The 14,109-nt window shown below is 41.1% G+C and overlaps 2 protein-coding genes across 4 annotated transcripts in view; both read left to right on the forward strand.

Annotated features, from left to right (window-relative positions):
- Positions 1–8,908, forward strand: LOC121950167 (receptor-type tyrosine-protein phosphatase eta). The gene is made up of 14 exons (XM_042496089.1): positions 1–84; positions 319–576; positions 1,261–1,521; positions 2,125–2,385; positions 2,564–2,824; positions 3,428–3,688; positions 3,867–4,127; positions 4,731–4,994; positions 5,173–5,433; positions 6,037–6,297; positions 6,476–6,736; positions 7,340–7,600; positions 7,779–8,039; positions 8,643–8,908. The coding sequence occupies exons 2-14, from the start codon at positions 384–386 to the stop codon at positions 8,906–8,908; spliced, it is 3,333 nt and encodes a 1,110-aa protein (XP_042352023.1). The 5' UTR covers positions 1–84; positions 319–383.
- ptprja (protein tyrosine phosphatase receptor type Ja) overlaps positions 8,906–14,109 on the forward strand; it is a 19,963-nt gene continuing 14,759 nt past the window's right edge. The window contains exons 1-6 of one of the 3 annotated variants that reach the window (XM_042496696.1): positions 8,906–9,343; positions 9,949–10,209; positions 10,388–10,648; positions 11,694–11,954; positions 12,658–12,915; positions 13,083–13,343. In XM_042496696.1, the coding sequence (XP_042352630.1) occupies positions 9,034–9,343; positions 9,949–10,209; positions 10,388–10,648; positions 11,694–11,954; positions 12,658–12,915; positions 13,083–13,343 (1,612 nt within the window). In that variant the 5' untranslated portion in view covers positions 8,906–9,033. The remainder of the gene's footprint in view (positions 9,344–9,948; positions 10,210–10,387; positions 10,649–11,693; positions 11,955–12,657; positions 12,916–13,082; positions 13,344–14,109) is intronic. The other 2 variants (XM_042496697.1, XM_042496698.1) reach the window with 2 other exon arrangements.

Below are 14,109 nucleotides of genomic sequence, written 5' to 3' on the forward strand. Positions count from 1 at the left end.
AGGGTTCGATAACTAATTTGACTCCTGGAACAGTCTACAAAATCTTCCTTCATTGTCTGAACTGCTGCACAGAGGCCACCACCAGTAAGTGTGTTTTGTTTGGTTAGATACCACTCATATTTCAGACCTAAAACATGTCTGTAACCCTCTATAATACCTGCAGCATTGCTGCTAATTGAGCATATGTGTCCAACAAAGCTCTCTGAGTATGAATAATCGCAGATAACAAATACAGAGATGGTAATATTGTGTTAGACTAATGCTGAGAACACGAATTATGAATTCTTTCCCCCCCAATGACTTTTCTCTCATGCACAGAGCCTGGAGAAGTCAGGGACCTTGCTGTCAATAAAACTGAAATCACAACATCCTCTATACTTCTGATGTGGACTAAACCAGAGGGAAAGAGCTCTTTCTATAGAGTTCAGTGGAATAATGGGACAACTGTCAGTGTCAATGACACAAAAATAAATGTCAACAACCTGACTGCTGGTGTCCAGTATGAAATAACTGTCACTGCAGTGGCAGATGATGGCAGCACTGAAGGACGGAGTGAAGCTGTTTCTCAGTACACAAGTAAGTAAGCATTTAGAGACGTGTTTTACTGCTGGAAACATGATCTTTTCACAAAGCTCGGCTTTCCTATGTAGCAGAAAGATGCAAATACTAAAAGGTTGGTACTACATGACCAGAAAAAACAGAGGAAATTGGGTGTGGCATTTTCTTTTGCTCAAGAGGTAGCAAACCTACAGGATGCACTGCGTCACACTGGAACAATGGTGTCACGCAGGTTTTCCCACCAGAAATAATAAGGTGGCCAGCTGATAGCAAACAATGTCTTACAATATTTCAACAGTGTGCTAAAATATGTTTCTGAAAACATTTTAATCAAGAAAGAGGGAGAGAGAGATCTAGGCGCTTGAAAGATGTGGGCGAAAGCCTGTTGAAAATTGCCAAAGAAACACTTTAAATGTGGTTCAAAATGTTTACTGAGGTAATAAGTCAAGTAAAAAGCAGGTCCATTTCCTCATATACTTATGTTTAATCTAGACATGGAGGCTGTGTACACTTCTTTGATCCAGTCTGTGATGAAATCAAAAAGATGCTAGATGAACTTCCAGCTGCATCTCAGCAGCTTAATAATGTTGCACGGCTCTGGTTGCAATGTTACGTTTGTGACTTTGACTCGCTTACAAATTTCTGTGATGAAATGATTTTTAAAACTATTTATTTCACCATATAACTCATGTTCCCTCACAGAGCCTGAAGTAGTCAGGAACCTCAATGTCAGTGAAATCACAACATCCTCTATATCTCTGATGTGGACTAAACCAGAGGGAAAGAGCTCTTTCTATAGAGTTCAGTGGACTGATGGAAATGTAACTGACAGTGACAATGTGACTGAAGCACATATAAACATTACTAACCTGACTGCCGGTGTCCAGTATGAAATAACTGTCACTGCAGTGGCAGGTGACGGCAGTACTGAAGGACGCAGTGAAGCTGTTTCTCAGTACACAAGTAAGTAAGCATTTCAGTGTGGTTCAGACTGTCAGCTTGGGGGGACAAGACTGTCTGCAGTGATCATAAACAGGATGAATCTTTGAGGTTACAATGAGAAAAGTCCGGATGTCTAATAACAAGTCCTCTCAGAGGAGAGCTGGTTCACTGCTGGTTTGGGCATCAGCTAAAATGATGCTGTTTTTGCACTGGACCATGGTGATGACAAGAGAGCTCACCTGTGGAGCAACGCTCTGGCTTGTTTTCTGTGTTTGCCAATCAGCTTTAGCCAAAAACTCAGGTCATAATTACAGCTTTGAAATGAGGTTTCTCACAAAGTGGCGTACCACATATTCAGGGTAAGAGGGTCAGTGATCCAGGGAGGTCTTTGTTTCAAACTGCTATTACTCCATTATATCAGAAGTCAGATGAGGGGCTTTGCTTGTTGAAGTGTGACGACACAACAATGCTAGATGAATCTCCGGCTACATTGAAGCAGCTACATAATGCAACATGGCTTGAGTTGCAATATTATGTTTGTGACTTTGATTCGCTCACAAATTTGTGTGATGAAATGGTTTTTAAAAGTATTTATTTCCCCATATAACTCTTGTTCCCTCGCAGAGCCTGAAGTAGTCAGGAACCTCAATGTCAGTGAAATCACAACGTCCTCTGTGTCTCTGAGCTGGACTGAACCAGAGGGAAAGAGCTCTTTCTATAGAGTTCAGTGGATTGATGGAAATTTGAATCAGACTCATATTTTGAATGAAACACACATAAACATCACTGAGCTGACTGCAGGAGAGCAGTACAACTTTACCGTTGTTTCGGTGGCTGGAGATCAGAAAACTTTAGGAGAGGCAAAGACGATTTCACTGTATACAAGTAAGAAGTGCAGTAGTTTATAAGCCTATATTTTTCCATTATAGTCAGTTCCAGTTGTCCTCCAGTGAAACTGAACAACTGAGATTTAAACCTGACTTGGTGCTTTTTCTGATAAAGTTTCATGTATTCATGTTTCACTGTCATCTTTTCTACATTGCGTTCGCCTCTCTGTCCTCAGAGCCTGAAGTAGTCAGGAACCTCAATGTCAGTGAAATCACAACGTCCTCTATATCTCTGACCTGGACTAAACCAGAGGGAAAGAGCTCTTTCTATAGAGTTCAGTGGACTGATGGAAATGTAACTGACAGTGGCAATGTGACTGAAGCACATATAAACATTACTAACCTGACTGCCGGTGTCCAGTATGAAATAACTGTCACTGCAGTGGCAGGTGACGGCAGTACTGAAGGACGCAGTGAAGCTGTTTCTCAGTACACAAGTAAGTAAGCATTTCAGTGTGGTTCAGACTGTCAGCTTGGGGGGACAAGACTGTCTGCAGTGATCATAAACAGGATGAATCTTTGAGGTTACAATGAGAAAAGTCCGGATGTTGAATAACAAGTCCTCTCAGAGGAGAGCTGGTTCACTGCTGGTTTGGGCATCAGCTAAAATGATGCTGTTTTTGCACTGGACCATGGTGATGACAAGAGAGCTCACCTGTGGAGCAACGCTCTGGCTTGTTTTCTGTGTTTGCCAATCAGCTTTAGCCAAAAACTCAGGTCATAATTACAGCTTTGAAATGAGGTTTCTCACAAAGTGGCGTACCACATATTCAGGGTAAGAGGGTCAGTGATCCAGGGAGGTCTTTGTTTCAAACTGCTATTACTCCATTATATCAGAAGTCAGATGAGGGGCTTTGCTTGTTGAAGTGTGACGACACAACAATGCTAGATGAATCTCCGGCTACATTGAAGCAGCTACATAATGCAACATAGCTTGAGTTGCAATATTATGTTTGTGACTTTGATTCGCTCACAAATTTGTGTGATGAAATGGTTTTTAAAAGTATTTATTTCCCCATATAACTCTTGTTCCCTCGCAGAGCCTGAAGTAGTCAGGAACCTCAATGTCAGTGAAATCACAACGTCCTCTGTGTCTCTGAGCTGGACTAAACCAGAGGGAAAGAGCTCTTTCTATAGAGTTCAGTGGATTGATGGAAATTTGAATCTGACTCGTATTTTGAATGAAACACACATAAACATCACTGAGCTGACTGCAGGAGAGCAGTACAACTTTACCGTTGTTTCGGTGGCTGGAGATCAGAAAACTTTAGGAGAGGCAAAGACGATTTCACTGTATACAAGTAAGAAGTGCAGTAGTTTATAAGCCTATATTTTTCCATTATAGTCAGTTCCAGTTATCCTTCAGTGAAACTGAACAACTGAGATTTAAACCTGACTTGGTGCTTTTTCTGATAAAGTTTCATGTATTCATGTTTCACTGTCGTCTTTTCTACATTGCGTTCGCCTCTCTGTCCTCAGAGCCTGAAGTAGTCAGGAACCTCAATGTCAGTGAAATCACAACATCCTCTATATCTCTGATGTGGACTAAACCAGAGGGAAAGAGCTCTTTCTATAGAGTTCAGTGGACTGATGGAAATGTAACTGACAGTGGCAATGTGACTGAAGCACATATAAACATTACTAACCTGACTGCCGGTGTCCAGTATGAAATAACTGTCACTGCAGTGGCAGGTGACGGCAGTACTGAAGGACGCAGTGAAGCTGTTTCTCAGTACACAAGTAAGTAAGCATTTCAGTGTGGTTCAGACTGTCAGCTTGGGGGGACAAGACTGTCTGCAGTGATCATAAACAGGATGAATCTTTGAGGTTACAATGAGAAAAGTCCGGATGTTGAATAACAAGTCCTCTCAGAGGAGAGCTGGTTCACTGCTGGTTTGGGCATCAGCTAAAATGATGCTGTTTTTGCACTGGACCATGGTGATGACAAGAGAGCTCACCTGTGGAGCAACGCTCTGGCTTGTTTTCTGTGTTTGCCAATCAGCTTTAGCCAAAAACTCAGGTCATAATTACAGCTTTGAAATGAGGTTTCTCACAAAGTGGCGTACCACATATTCAGGGTAAGAGGGTCAGTGATCCAGGGAGGTCTTTGTTTCAAACTGCTATTACTCCATTATATCAGAAGTCAGATGAGGGGCTTTGCTTGTTGAAGTGTGACGACACAACAATGCTAGATGAATCTCCGGCTACATTGAAGCAGCTACATAATGCAACATGGCTTGAGTTGCAATATTATGTTTGTGACTTTGATTCGCTCACAAATTTGTGTGATGAAATGGTTTTTAAAAGTATTTATTTCCCCATATAACTCTTGTTCCCTCGCAGAGCCTGAAGTAGTCAGGAACCTCAATGTCAGTGAAATCACAACGTCCTCTGTGTCTCTGAGCTGGACTGAACCAGAGGGAAAGAGCTCTTTCTATAGAGTTCAGTGGATTGATGGAAATTTGAATCAGACTCATATTTTGAATGAAACACACATAAACAACATCACTGAGCTGACTGCAGGAGAGCAGTACAACTTTACCGTTGTTTCGGTGGCTGGAGATCAGAAAACTTTAGGAGAGGCAAAGACGATTTCACTGTATACAAGTAAGAAGTGCAGTAGTTTATAAGCCTATATTTTTCCATTATAGTCAGTTCCAGTTGTCCTCCAGTGAAACTGAACAACTGAGATTTAAACCTGACTTGGTGCTTTTTCTGATAAAGTTTCATGTATTCATGTTTCACTGTCATCTTTTCTACATTGCGTTCGCCTCTCTGTCCTCAGAGCCTGAAGTAGTCAGGAACCTCAATGTCAGTGAAATCACAACGTCCTCTGTGTCTCTGACCTGGACTAAACCAGAGGGAAAGAGCTCTTTCTATAGAGTTCAGTGGACTGATGGAAATGTAACTGACAGTGGCAATGTGACTGAAACACACATAAACATTACTAACCTGACTGCCGGTGTCCAGTATGAAATAACTGTCACTGCAGTGGCAGGTGACAGCAGTACTGAAGGACGCAGTGAAGCTGTTTCTCAGTATACAAGTAAGTAAGCATTTCAGTGTGGTTCAGACTGTCAGCTTGGGGGGACAAGACTGTCTGCAGTGATCATAAACAGGATGAATCTTTGAGGTTACAATGAGAAAAGTCCGGATGTTGAATAACAAGTCCTCTCAGAGGAGAGCTGGTTCACTGCTGGTTTGGGCATCAGCTAAAATGATGCTGTTTTTGCACTGGACCATGGTGATGACAAGAGAGCTCACCTGTGGAGCAACGCTCTGGCTTGTTTTCTGTGTTTGCCAATCAGCTTTAGCCAAAAACTCAGGTCATAATTACAGCTTTGAAATGAGGTTTCTCACAAAGTGGCGTACCACATATTCAGGGTAAGAGGGTCAGTGATCCAGGGAGGTCTTTGTTTCAAACTGCTATTACTCCATTATATCAGAAGTCAGATGAGGGGCTTTGCTTGTTGAAGTGTGACGACACAACAATGCTAGATGAATCTCCGGCTACATTGAAGCAGCTACATAATGCAACATGGCTTGAGTTGCAATATTATGTTTGTGACTTTGATTCGCTCACAAATTTGTGTGATGAAATGGTTTTTAAAAGTATTTATTTCCCCATATAACTCTTGTTCCCTCGCAGAGCCTGAAGTAGTCAGGAACCTCAATGTCAGTGAAATCACAACGTCCTCTGTGTCTCTGACCTGGACTGAACCAGAGGGAAAGAGCTCTTTCTATAGAGTTCAGTGGATTGATGGAAATTTGAATCAGACTCATATTTTGAATGAAACACACATAAACATCACTGAGCTGACTGCAGGAGAGCAGTACAACTTTACCGTTGTTTCGGTGGCTGGAGATCAGAAAACTTTAGGAGAGGCAAAGACGATTTCACTGTATACAAGTAAGAAGTGCAGTAGTTTATAAGCCTATATTTTTCCATTATAGTCAGTTCCAGTTGTCCTCCAGTGAAACTGAACAACTGAGATTTAAACCTGACTTGGTGCTTTTTCTGATAAAGTTTCATGTATTCATGTTTCACTGTCATCTTTTCTACATTGCGTTCGCCTCTCTGTCCTCAGAGCCTGAAGTAGTCAGGAACCTCAATGTCAGTGAAATCACAACGTCCTCTGTGTCTCTGACCTGGACTAAACCAGAGGGAAAGAGCTCTTTCTATAGAGTTCAGTGGACTGATGGAAATGTAACTGACAGTGGCAATGTGACTGAAACACATATAAACATTACTAACCTGACTGCCGGTGTCCAGTATGAAATAACTGTCACTGCAGTGGCAGGTGACAGCAGTACTGAAGGACGCAGTGAAGCTGTTTCTCAGTATACAAGTAAGTAAGCATTTCAGTGTGGTTCAGACTGTCAGCTTGGGGGGACAAGACTGTCTGCAGTGATCATAAACAGGATGAATCTTTGAGGTTACAATGAGAAAAGTCCGGATGTTGAATAACAAGTCCTCTCAGAGGAGAGCTGGTTCACTGCTGGTTTGGGCATCAGCTAAAATGATGCTGTTTTTGCACTGGACCATGGTGATGACAAGAGAGCTCACCTGTGGAGCAACGCTCTGGCTTGTTTTCTGTGTTTGCCAATCAGCTTTAGCCAAAAACTCAGGTCATAATTACAGCTTTGAAATGAGGTTTCTCACAAAGTGGCGTACCACATATTCAGGGTAAGAGGGTCAGTGATCCAGGGAGGTCTTTGTTTCAAACTGCTATTACTCCATTATATCAGAAGTCAGATGAGGGGCTTTGCTTGTTGAAGTGTGACGACACAACAATGCTAGATGAATCTCCGGCTACATTGAAGCAGCTACATAATGCAACATGGCTTGAGTTGCAATATTATGTTTGTGACTTTGATTCGCTCACAAATTTGTGTGATGAAATGGTTTTTAAAAGTATTTATTTCCCCATATAACTCTTGTTCCCTCGCAGAGCCTGAAGTAGTCAGGAACCTCAATGTCAGTGAAATCACAACGTCCTCTGTGTCTCTGAGCTGGACTGAACCAGAGGGAAAGAGCTCTTTCTATAGAGTTCAGTGGATTGATGGAAATTTGAATCAGACTCATATTTTGAATGAAACACACATAAACATCACTGAGCTGACTGCAGGAGAGCAGTACAACTTTACCGTTGTTTCGGTGGCTGGAGATCAGAAAACTTTAGGAGAGGCAAAGACGATTTCACTGTATACAAGTAAGAAGTGCAGTAGTTTATAAGCCTATATTTTTCCATTATAGTCAGTTCCAGTTGTCCTCCAGTGAAACTGAACAACTGAGATTTAAACCTGACTTGGTGCTTTTTCTGATAAAGTTTCATGTATTCATGTTTCACTGTCATCTTTTCTACATTGCGTTCGCCTCTCTGTCCTCAGAGCCTGAAGTAGTCAGGAACCTCAATGTCAGTGAAATCACAACGTCCTCTGTGTCTCTGACCTGGACTAAACCAGAGGGAAAGAGCTCTTTCTATAGAGTTCAGTGGACTGATGGAAATGTAACTGACAGTGGCAATGTGACTGAAGCACATATAAACATTACTAACCTGACTGCCGGTGTCCAGTATGAAATAACTGTCACTGCAGTGGCAGGTGACAGCAGTACTGAAGGACGCAGTGAAGCTGTTTCTCAGTATACAAGTAAGTAAGCATTTCAGTGTGGTTCAGACTGTCAGCTTGGGGGGACAAGACTGTCTGCAGTGATCATAAACAGGATGAATCTTTGAGGTTACAATGAGAAAAGTCCGGATGTTGAATAACAAGTCCTCTCAGAGGAGAGCTGGTTCACTGCTGGTTTGGGCATCAGCTAAAATGATGCTGTTTTTGCACTGGACCATGGTGATGACAAGAGAGCTCACCTGTGGAGCAACGCTCTGGCTTGTTTTCTGTGTTTGCCAATCAGCTTTAGCCAAAAACTCAGGTCATAATTACAGCTTTGAAATGAGGTTTCTCACAAAGTGGCGTACCACATATTCAGGGTAAGAGGGTCAGTGATCCAGGGAGGTCTTTGTTTCAAACTGCTATTACTCCATTATATCAGAAGTCAGATGAGGGGCTTTGCTTGTTGAAGTGTGACGACACAACAATGCTAGATGAATCTCCGGCTACATTGAAGCAGCTACATAATGCAACATGGCTTGAGTTGCAATATTATGTTTGTGACTTTGATTCGCTCACAAATTTGTGTGATGAAATGGTTTTTAAAAGTATTTATTTCCCCATATAACTCTTGTTCCCTCGCAGAGCCTGAAGTAGTCAGGAACCTCAATGTCAGTGAAATCACAACGTCCTCTGTGTCTCTGAGCTGGACTGAACCAGAGGGAAAGAGCTCTTTCTATAGAGTTCAGTGGATTGATGGAAATTTGAATCAGACTCATATTTTGAATGAAACACACATAAACATCACTGAGCTGACTGCAGGAGAGCAGTACAACTTTACCGTTGTTTCGGTGGCTGGAGATCAGAAAACTTTAGGAGAGGCAAAGACGATTTTCACTGTATACAAGTAAGAAGTGCAGTAGTTTATAAGCCTATATTTTTCCATTATAGTCAGTTCCAGTTGTCCTCCAGTGAAACTGAACAACTGAGATTTAAACCTGACTTGGTGCTTTTTCTGATAAAGTTTCATGTATTCATGTTTCACTGTCATCTTTTCTACATTGCGTTCGCCTCTCTGTCCTCAGAGCCTGAAGTAGTCAGGAACCTCAATGTCAGTGAAATCACAACGTCCTCTGTGTCTCTGACCTGGACTAAACCAGAGGGAAAGAGCTCTTTCTATAGAGTTCAGTGGACTGATGGAAATGTAACTGACAGTGGCAATGTGACTGAAGCACATATAAACATTACTAACCTGACTGCCGGTGTCCAGTATGAAATAACTGTCACTGCAGTGGCAGGTGACAGCAGTACTGAAGGACGCAGTGAAGCTGTTTCTCAGTATACAAGTAAGTAAGCATTTCAGTGTGGTTCAGACTGTCAGCTTGGGGGGACAAAGACTGTCTGCAGTGATCATAAACAGGATGAATCTTTGAGGTTACAATGAGAAAAGTCCGGATGTTGAATAACAAGTCCTCTCAGAGGAGAGCTGGTTCACTGCTGGTTTGGGCATCAGCTAAAATGATGCTGTTTTTGCACTGGACCATGGTGATGACAAGAGAGCTCACCTGTGGAGCAACGCTCTGGCTTGTTTTCTGTGTTTGCCAATCAGCTTTAGCCAAAAACTCAGGTCATAATTACAGCTTTGAAATGAGGTTTCTCACAAAGTGGCGTACCACATATTCAGGGTAAGAGGGTCAGTGATCCAGGGAGGTCTTTGTTTCAAACTGCTATTACTCCATTATATCAGAAGTCAGATGAGGGGCTTTGCTTGTTGAAGTGTGACGACACAACAATGCTAGATGAATCTCCGGCTACATTGAAGCAGCTACATAATGCAACATGGCTTGAGTTGCAATATTATGTTTGTGACTTTGATTCGCTTACAAAATTTGTGTGATGAAATGGTTTTTAAAAGTATTTATTTCCCCATATAACTCCTGTTCCCTCACAGAGCCTGAAGTAGTCAGGAACCTCAATGTCAGTGAAATCACAACGTCCTCTGTGTCTCTGAGCTGGACTGAACCAGAGGGAAAGAGCTCTTTCTATAGGGTTCAGTGGATTGATGGAAATTTGAATCACAGTCGTATTTTGAATGAAACACACATAAACATCACTGATCTGACTGCAGGAGAGCAGTACAACTTTACCATAGTTTCGGTGGCTGGAGATCAGAAAACTTTAGGAGAGGCAAAGACGATTTCACTGTATACAAGTAAGAAGTGCAGTAGTTTATAAGCCTATATTTTTCCATTATAGTCAGTTCCAGTTGTCCTCCAGTGAAACTGAACAACTGAGATTTAAACCTGACTTGGTGCTTTTTCTGATAAAGTTTCATGTATTCATGTTTCACTGTCGTCTTTTCTACATTGCGTTCACCTCTCTGTCCTCAGAGCCTGAAGTAGTCAGGAACCTCACTGTCAGTGAAACCACAACATCCTCTATATCTCTGATGTGGACTAAACCAGAGGGAAAGAGCTCTTTCTATAGAGTTCAGTGGACTGATGAAAATGTAACTGACAGTGACAATGTGACTGAAGCACATATAAACATTACTAACCTGACTGCCGGTGTCCAGTATGAAATAACTGTCACTGCAGTGGCAGGTGACGGCAGTACTGAAGGACGCAGTGAAGCTGTTTCTCAGTACACAAGTAAGTAAGCATTTCAGTGTGGTTCAGACTGTCAGCTTGGGGGGACAAGACTGTCTGCAGTGATCATAAACAGGATGAATCTTTGAGGTTACAATGAGAAAAGTCCGGATGTCGAATAACAAGTCCTCTCAGAGGAGAGCTGGTTCACTGCTGGTTTGGGCATCAGCTAAAATGATGCTGTTTTTGCACTGGACCATGGTGATGACAAGAGAGCTCACCTGTGGAGCAACGCTCTGGCTTGTTTTCTGTGTTTGCCTATCAGCTTTAGCCAAAAACTCAGGTCATGATTACAGCTTTGAAATGAGGTTTCTCACAAAGTGGCGTACCACATATTCAGGGTAAGAGGGTCAGTGATCCAGGGAGGTCTTTGTTTCAAACTGCTATTACTCCATTATATCAGAAGTCAGATGAGGGGCTTTGCTTGTTGAAGTGTGACGACACAACAATGCTAGATGAATCTCCGGCTACATTGAAGCAGCTACATAATGCAACATAGCTTGAGTTGCAATATTATGTTTGTGACTTTGATTCGCTCACAAATTTGTGTGATGAAATGGTTTTTAAAAGTATTTATTTCCCCATATAACTCCTGTTCCCTCACAGAGCCTGAAGTAATCAGGAACCTCAATGTCAGTGAAATCACAACGTCCTCTGTGTCTCTGAGCTGGACTGAACCAGAGGGAAAGAGCTCTTTCTATAGAGTTCAGTGGATTGATGGAAATTTGAATCTGACTCGTATTTTGAATGAAACACACATAAACATCACTGATCTGACTGCAGGAGAGCAGTACAACTTTACCATAGTTTCGGTGGCTGGAGATCAGAAAACTTTAGGAGAGGCAAAGACGATTTCACTGTATACAAGTAAGAAGTGCAGTAGTTTATAAGCCTATATTTTTCCATTATAGTCAGTTCCAGTTATCCTCCAGTGAAACTGAACAACTGAGATTTAAACCTGACTTGATGTTTTTTCTGATAAAGTTTCATGTATTCATGTTTCACTGTCGTCTTTCTACATTGCGTTCCCCTCTCTGTTCCCTCACAGAGCCTGAAGTAGTCAGGAACCTCAATGTCAGTGAAATCACAACATCCTCTATATCTCTGATGTGGACTAAACCAGAGGGAAAGAGCTCTTTCTATAGAGTTCAGTGGACTCATGGAAATGTAACTGGCCGTGACAATGTGACTGAAGCACATAAAAACATTACTAACCTGACTGCCGGTGTCCAGTATGAAATAACTGTCACTGCAGTGGCAGGTGACAGCAGTACTGAAGGACGCAGTGAAGCCATTTCTCAGTACACAAGTAAGTAAGCATTTCAATGTGCTGAGGTCACCTGTTGAAGAAGACTGCAGTGATTTTAACTGGTGCAGAGTTGTACACTCGATCATGGTTCTGGCTTTGAACCATGAGAAATGTGTAACAAACTTGCTCATGATGTCCCTTATACCCCAATTTATTTGTTCCCAACTGGTTTAGTCACGGGGTCCAGATTTCTCCTTAGTCATCACTTTAAGGTTCACACTTTATAATTTAATAGGACATATTTGGTTTTATCACAAAATCTAAACAAAACATGGCCTTGGTTAGAACACAACAAATTAAAACATATTGCAAGAATAAACCGTTATGGCACTTCAAAGTAAAAGCTCTGTGCTTGAATTTCACTGACCTTCAAAATGAAGTGTGTTTTTTACAAACATGACATATTTTGGGTGCCCGGTTGTTGAGTGAATAGAGTGGCTCCCCATGTAGAAAGGCAATATCCTTATCGCAATTGCAGGTTTCCTTTCAGCTCTTGGCCCTTTGCAGCATGTCATCCCTTTCTCTCCCCCTTTCACACTTCAGTTATATCCCGTCAAATAAAGGCAAAAACATTAAACATGAACCGCTGCCCTAATGTGTACACAAATGCTTCCTTTTCTAACATGAGGATGTCTGTTGTATGTTTTGCATTTTTATTTCGATGTTTTGCTTTATTTCCTCTCCTTTTTTATTTGTGCTTTAGGACCCGGTCAAATTGGGAAACATACTGACTTCACAAACACGTCCTCCATCTTTGTGAACTGGACGTCACCTCCTGGTGAGGTGTTCCTGTACCGGGTGGAGTGGCATAACAATGGAGTGCTATTGATCATATACACCAACAATACTTTTACTGTGCTGTCAGACCTGATCCCCGGTACTACCTACATAATCACAATAACTGCCATAGCTGGAGACAATCGCACAAAAGGAGAGGGTTACACATTCAACTCAGTCACAAGTAAGCCGACCTTTATTAAAAATCTCCAAATTATAAATGCACCATAGAGATAAAAGTCACTCCAGAGGTTTTTCCCATTTACACATTCCCATTGGTTCCAGAAAAATCAGAAACATGCTTTGTTGTATGTTTTTTTTTCATATTTTGTGATTTTTTTACATTCACAGAACCTGCTAAGGTCGGGAATCTCTCCATAACCAATGTCACAACGACGTCTGTCTCTCTGGACTGGACTAACCTAGAGGGCAATGCTACCTCGTACTTCGTTCAGTGGACTGCCGGTAGAGACCCCATTAGTGACACCACAAATGTAACCTTCTTCATTATCAATAATTTAATCCCGGGATCCCAGTACAACATTACAGTGGCTGCTGTTGCTGTAAATCCCTCAAACAAAGGAGAAGAAACCCTCACAACTACCTTCACAAGTAGGTTCATCTTTTTTTTTTTCATGATGATCTGGTTTCCTGTCATTTTGTACAAACATGAAACAAATGTTTTGTTCATGACACACCATAATGAAGCTGTAAGCAGAAATACAAGGACAATGTCAATAATTATGACTACCCCTGTGAAAAATATATTTTATATTATTATCGCTCTACTTTACTATTTTGTCATTTATTATTGGCTTGCATATCAGCCTTCACTTTGGTGCCCACAGAAGTTACAGGTGACCTTTTATCAATTAATATATAACCATTAACACTTAAAGCATATGTTTAACTACATTATAGTGTAATATACACCATTTATTTATTGTTTATTTTCTACCTATTGTGTTAAATAGGGGAACTTAAAGTAAAGTGTTGCTGTAACATTTAATTTGTAATTGTACAGGGTTTGTGGGGAATGGGGTCAAAAAAGGCAGCTAAAAACAGATTTTTTTTTATTTAGGGCCTTAATGATTATTTTTTGGTGATTTGGTGATTAATCTTTTTTGTTTTTCTAGACTAATCAATTAGTTGTTGCATCAATAAAATGCCATAAAAATGGTAATAATCAGTCTTTCCCAAAGCTCAAGATGACATCTTCAAATGACCCGTTTTGTCCAAAACCCAAGGATATCCAATTTACAGTCATAAAGGAGTAAATATTGTAATACTGATTTAATACTTTGTCAACAGAAACTTAATTGGCAAGTATTTTGATGATTATCAGAAAATTGTGGTATAATGTCATTCATGTTTTTAT

The sequence above is a fragment of the Plectropomus leopardus genome, chromosome 11 (genome assembly GCF_008729295.1).
Source record: "Plectropomus leopardus isolate mb chromosome 11, YSFRI_Pleo_2.0, whole genome shotgun sequence".
Taxonomy (NCBI): Eukaryota; Metazoa; Chordata; class Actinopteri; order Perciformes; family Serranidae; genus Plectropomus; species Plectropomus leopardus.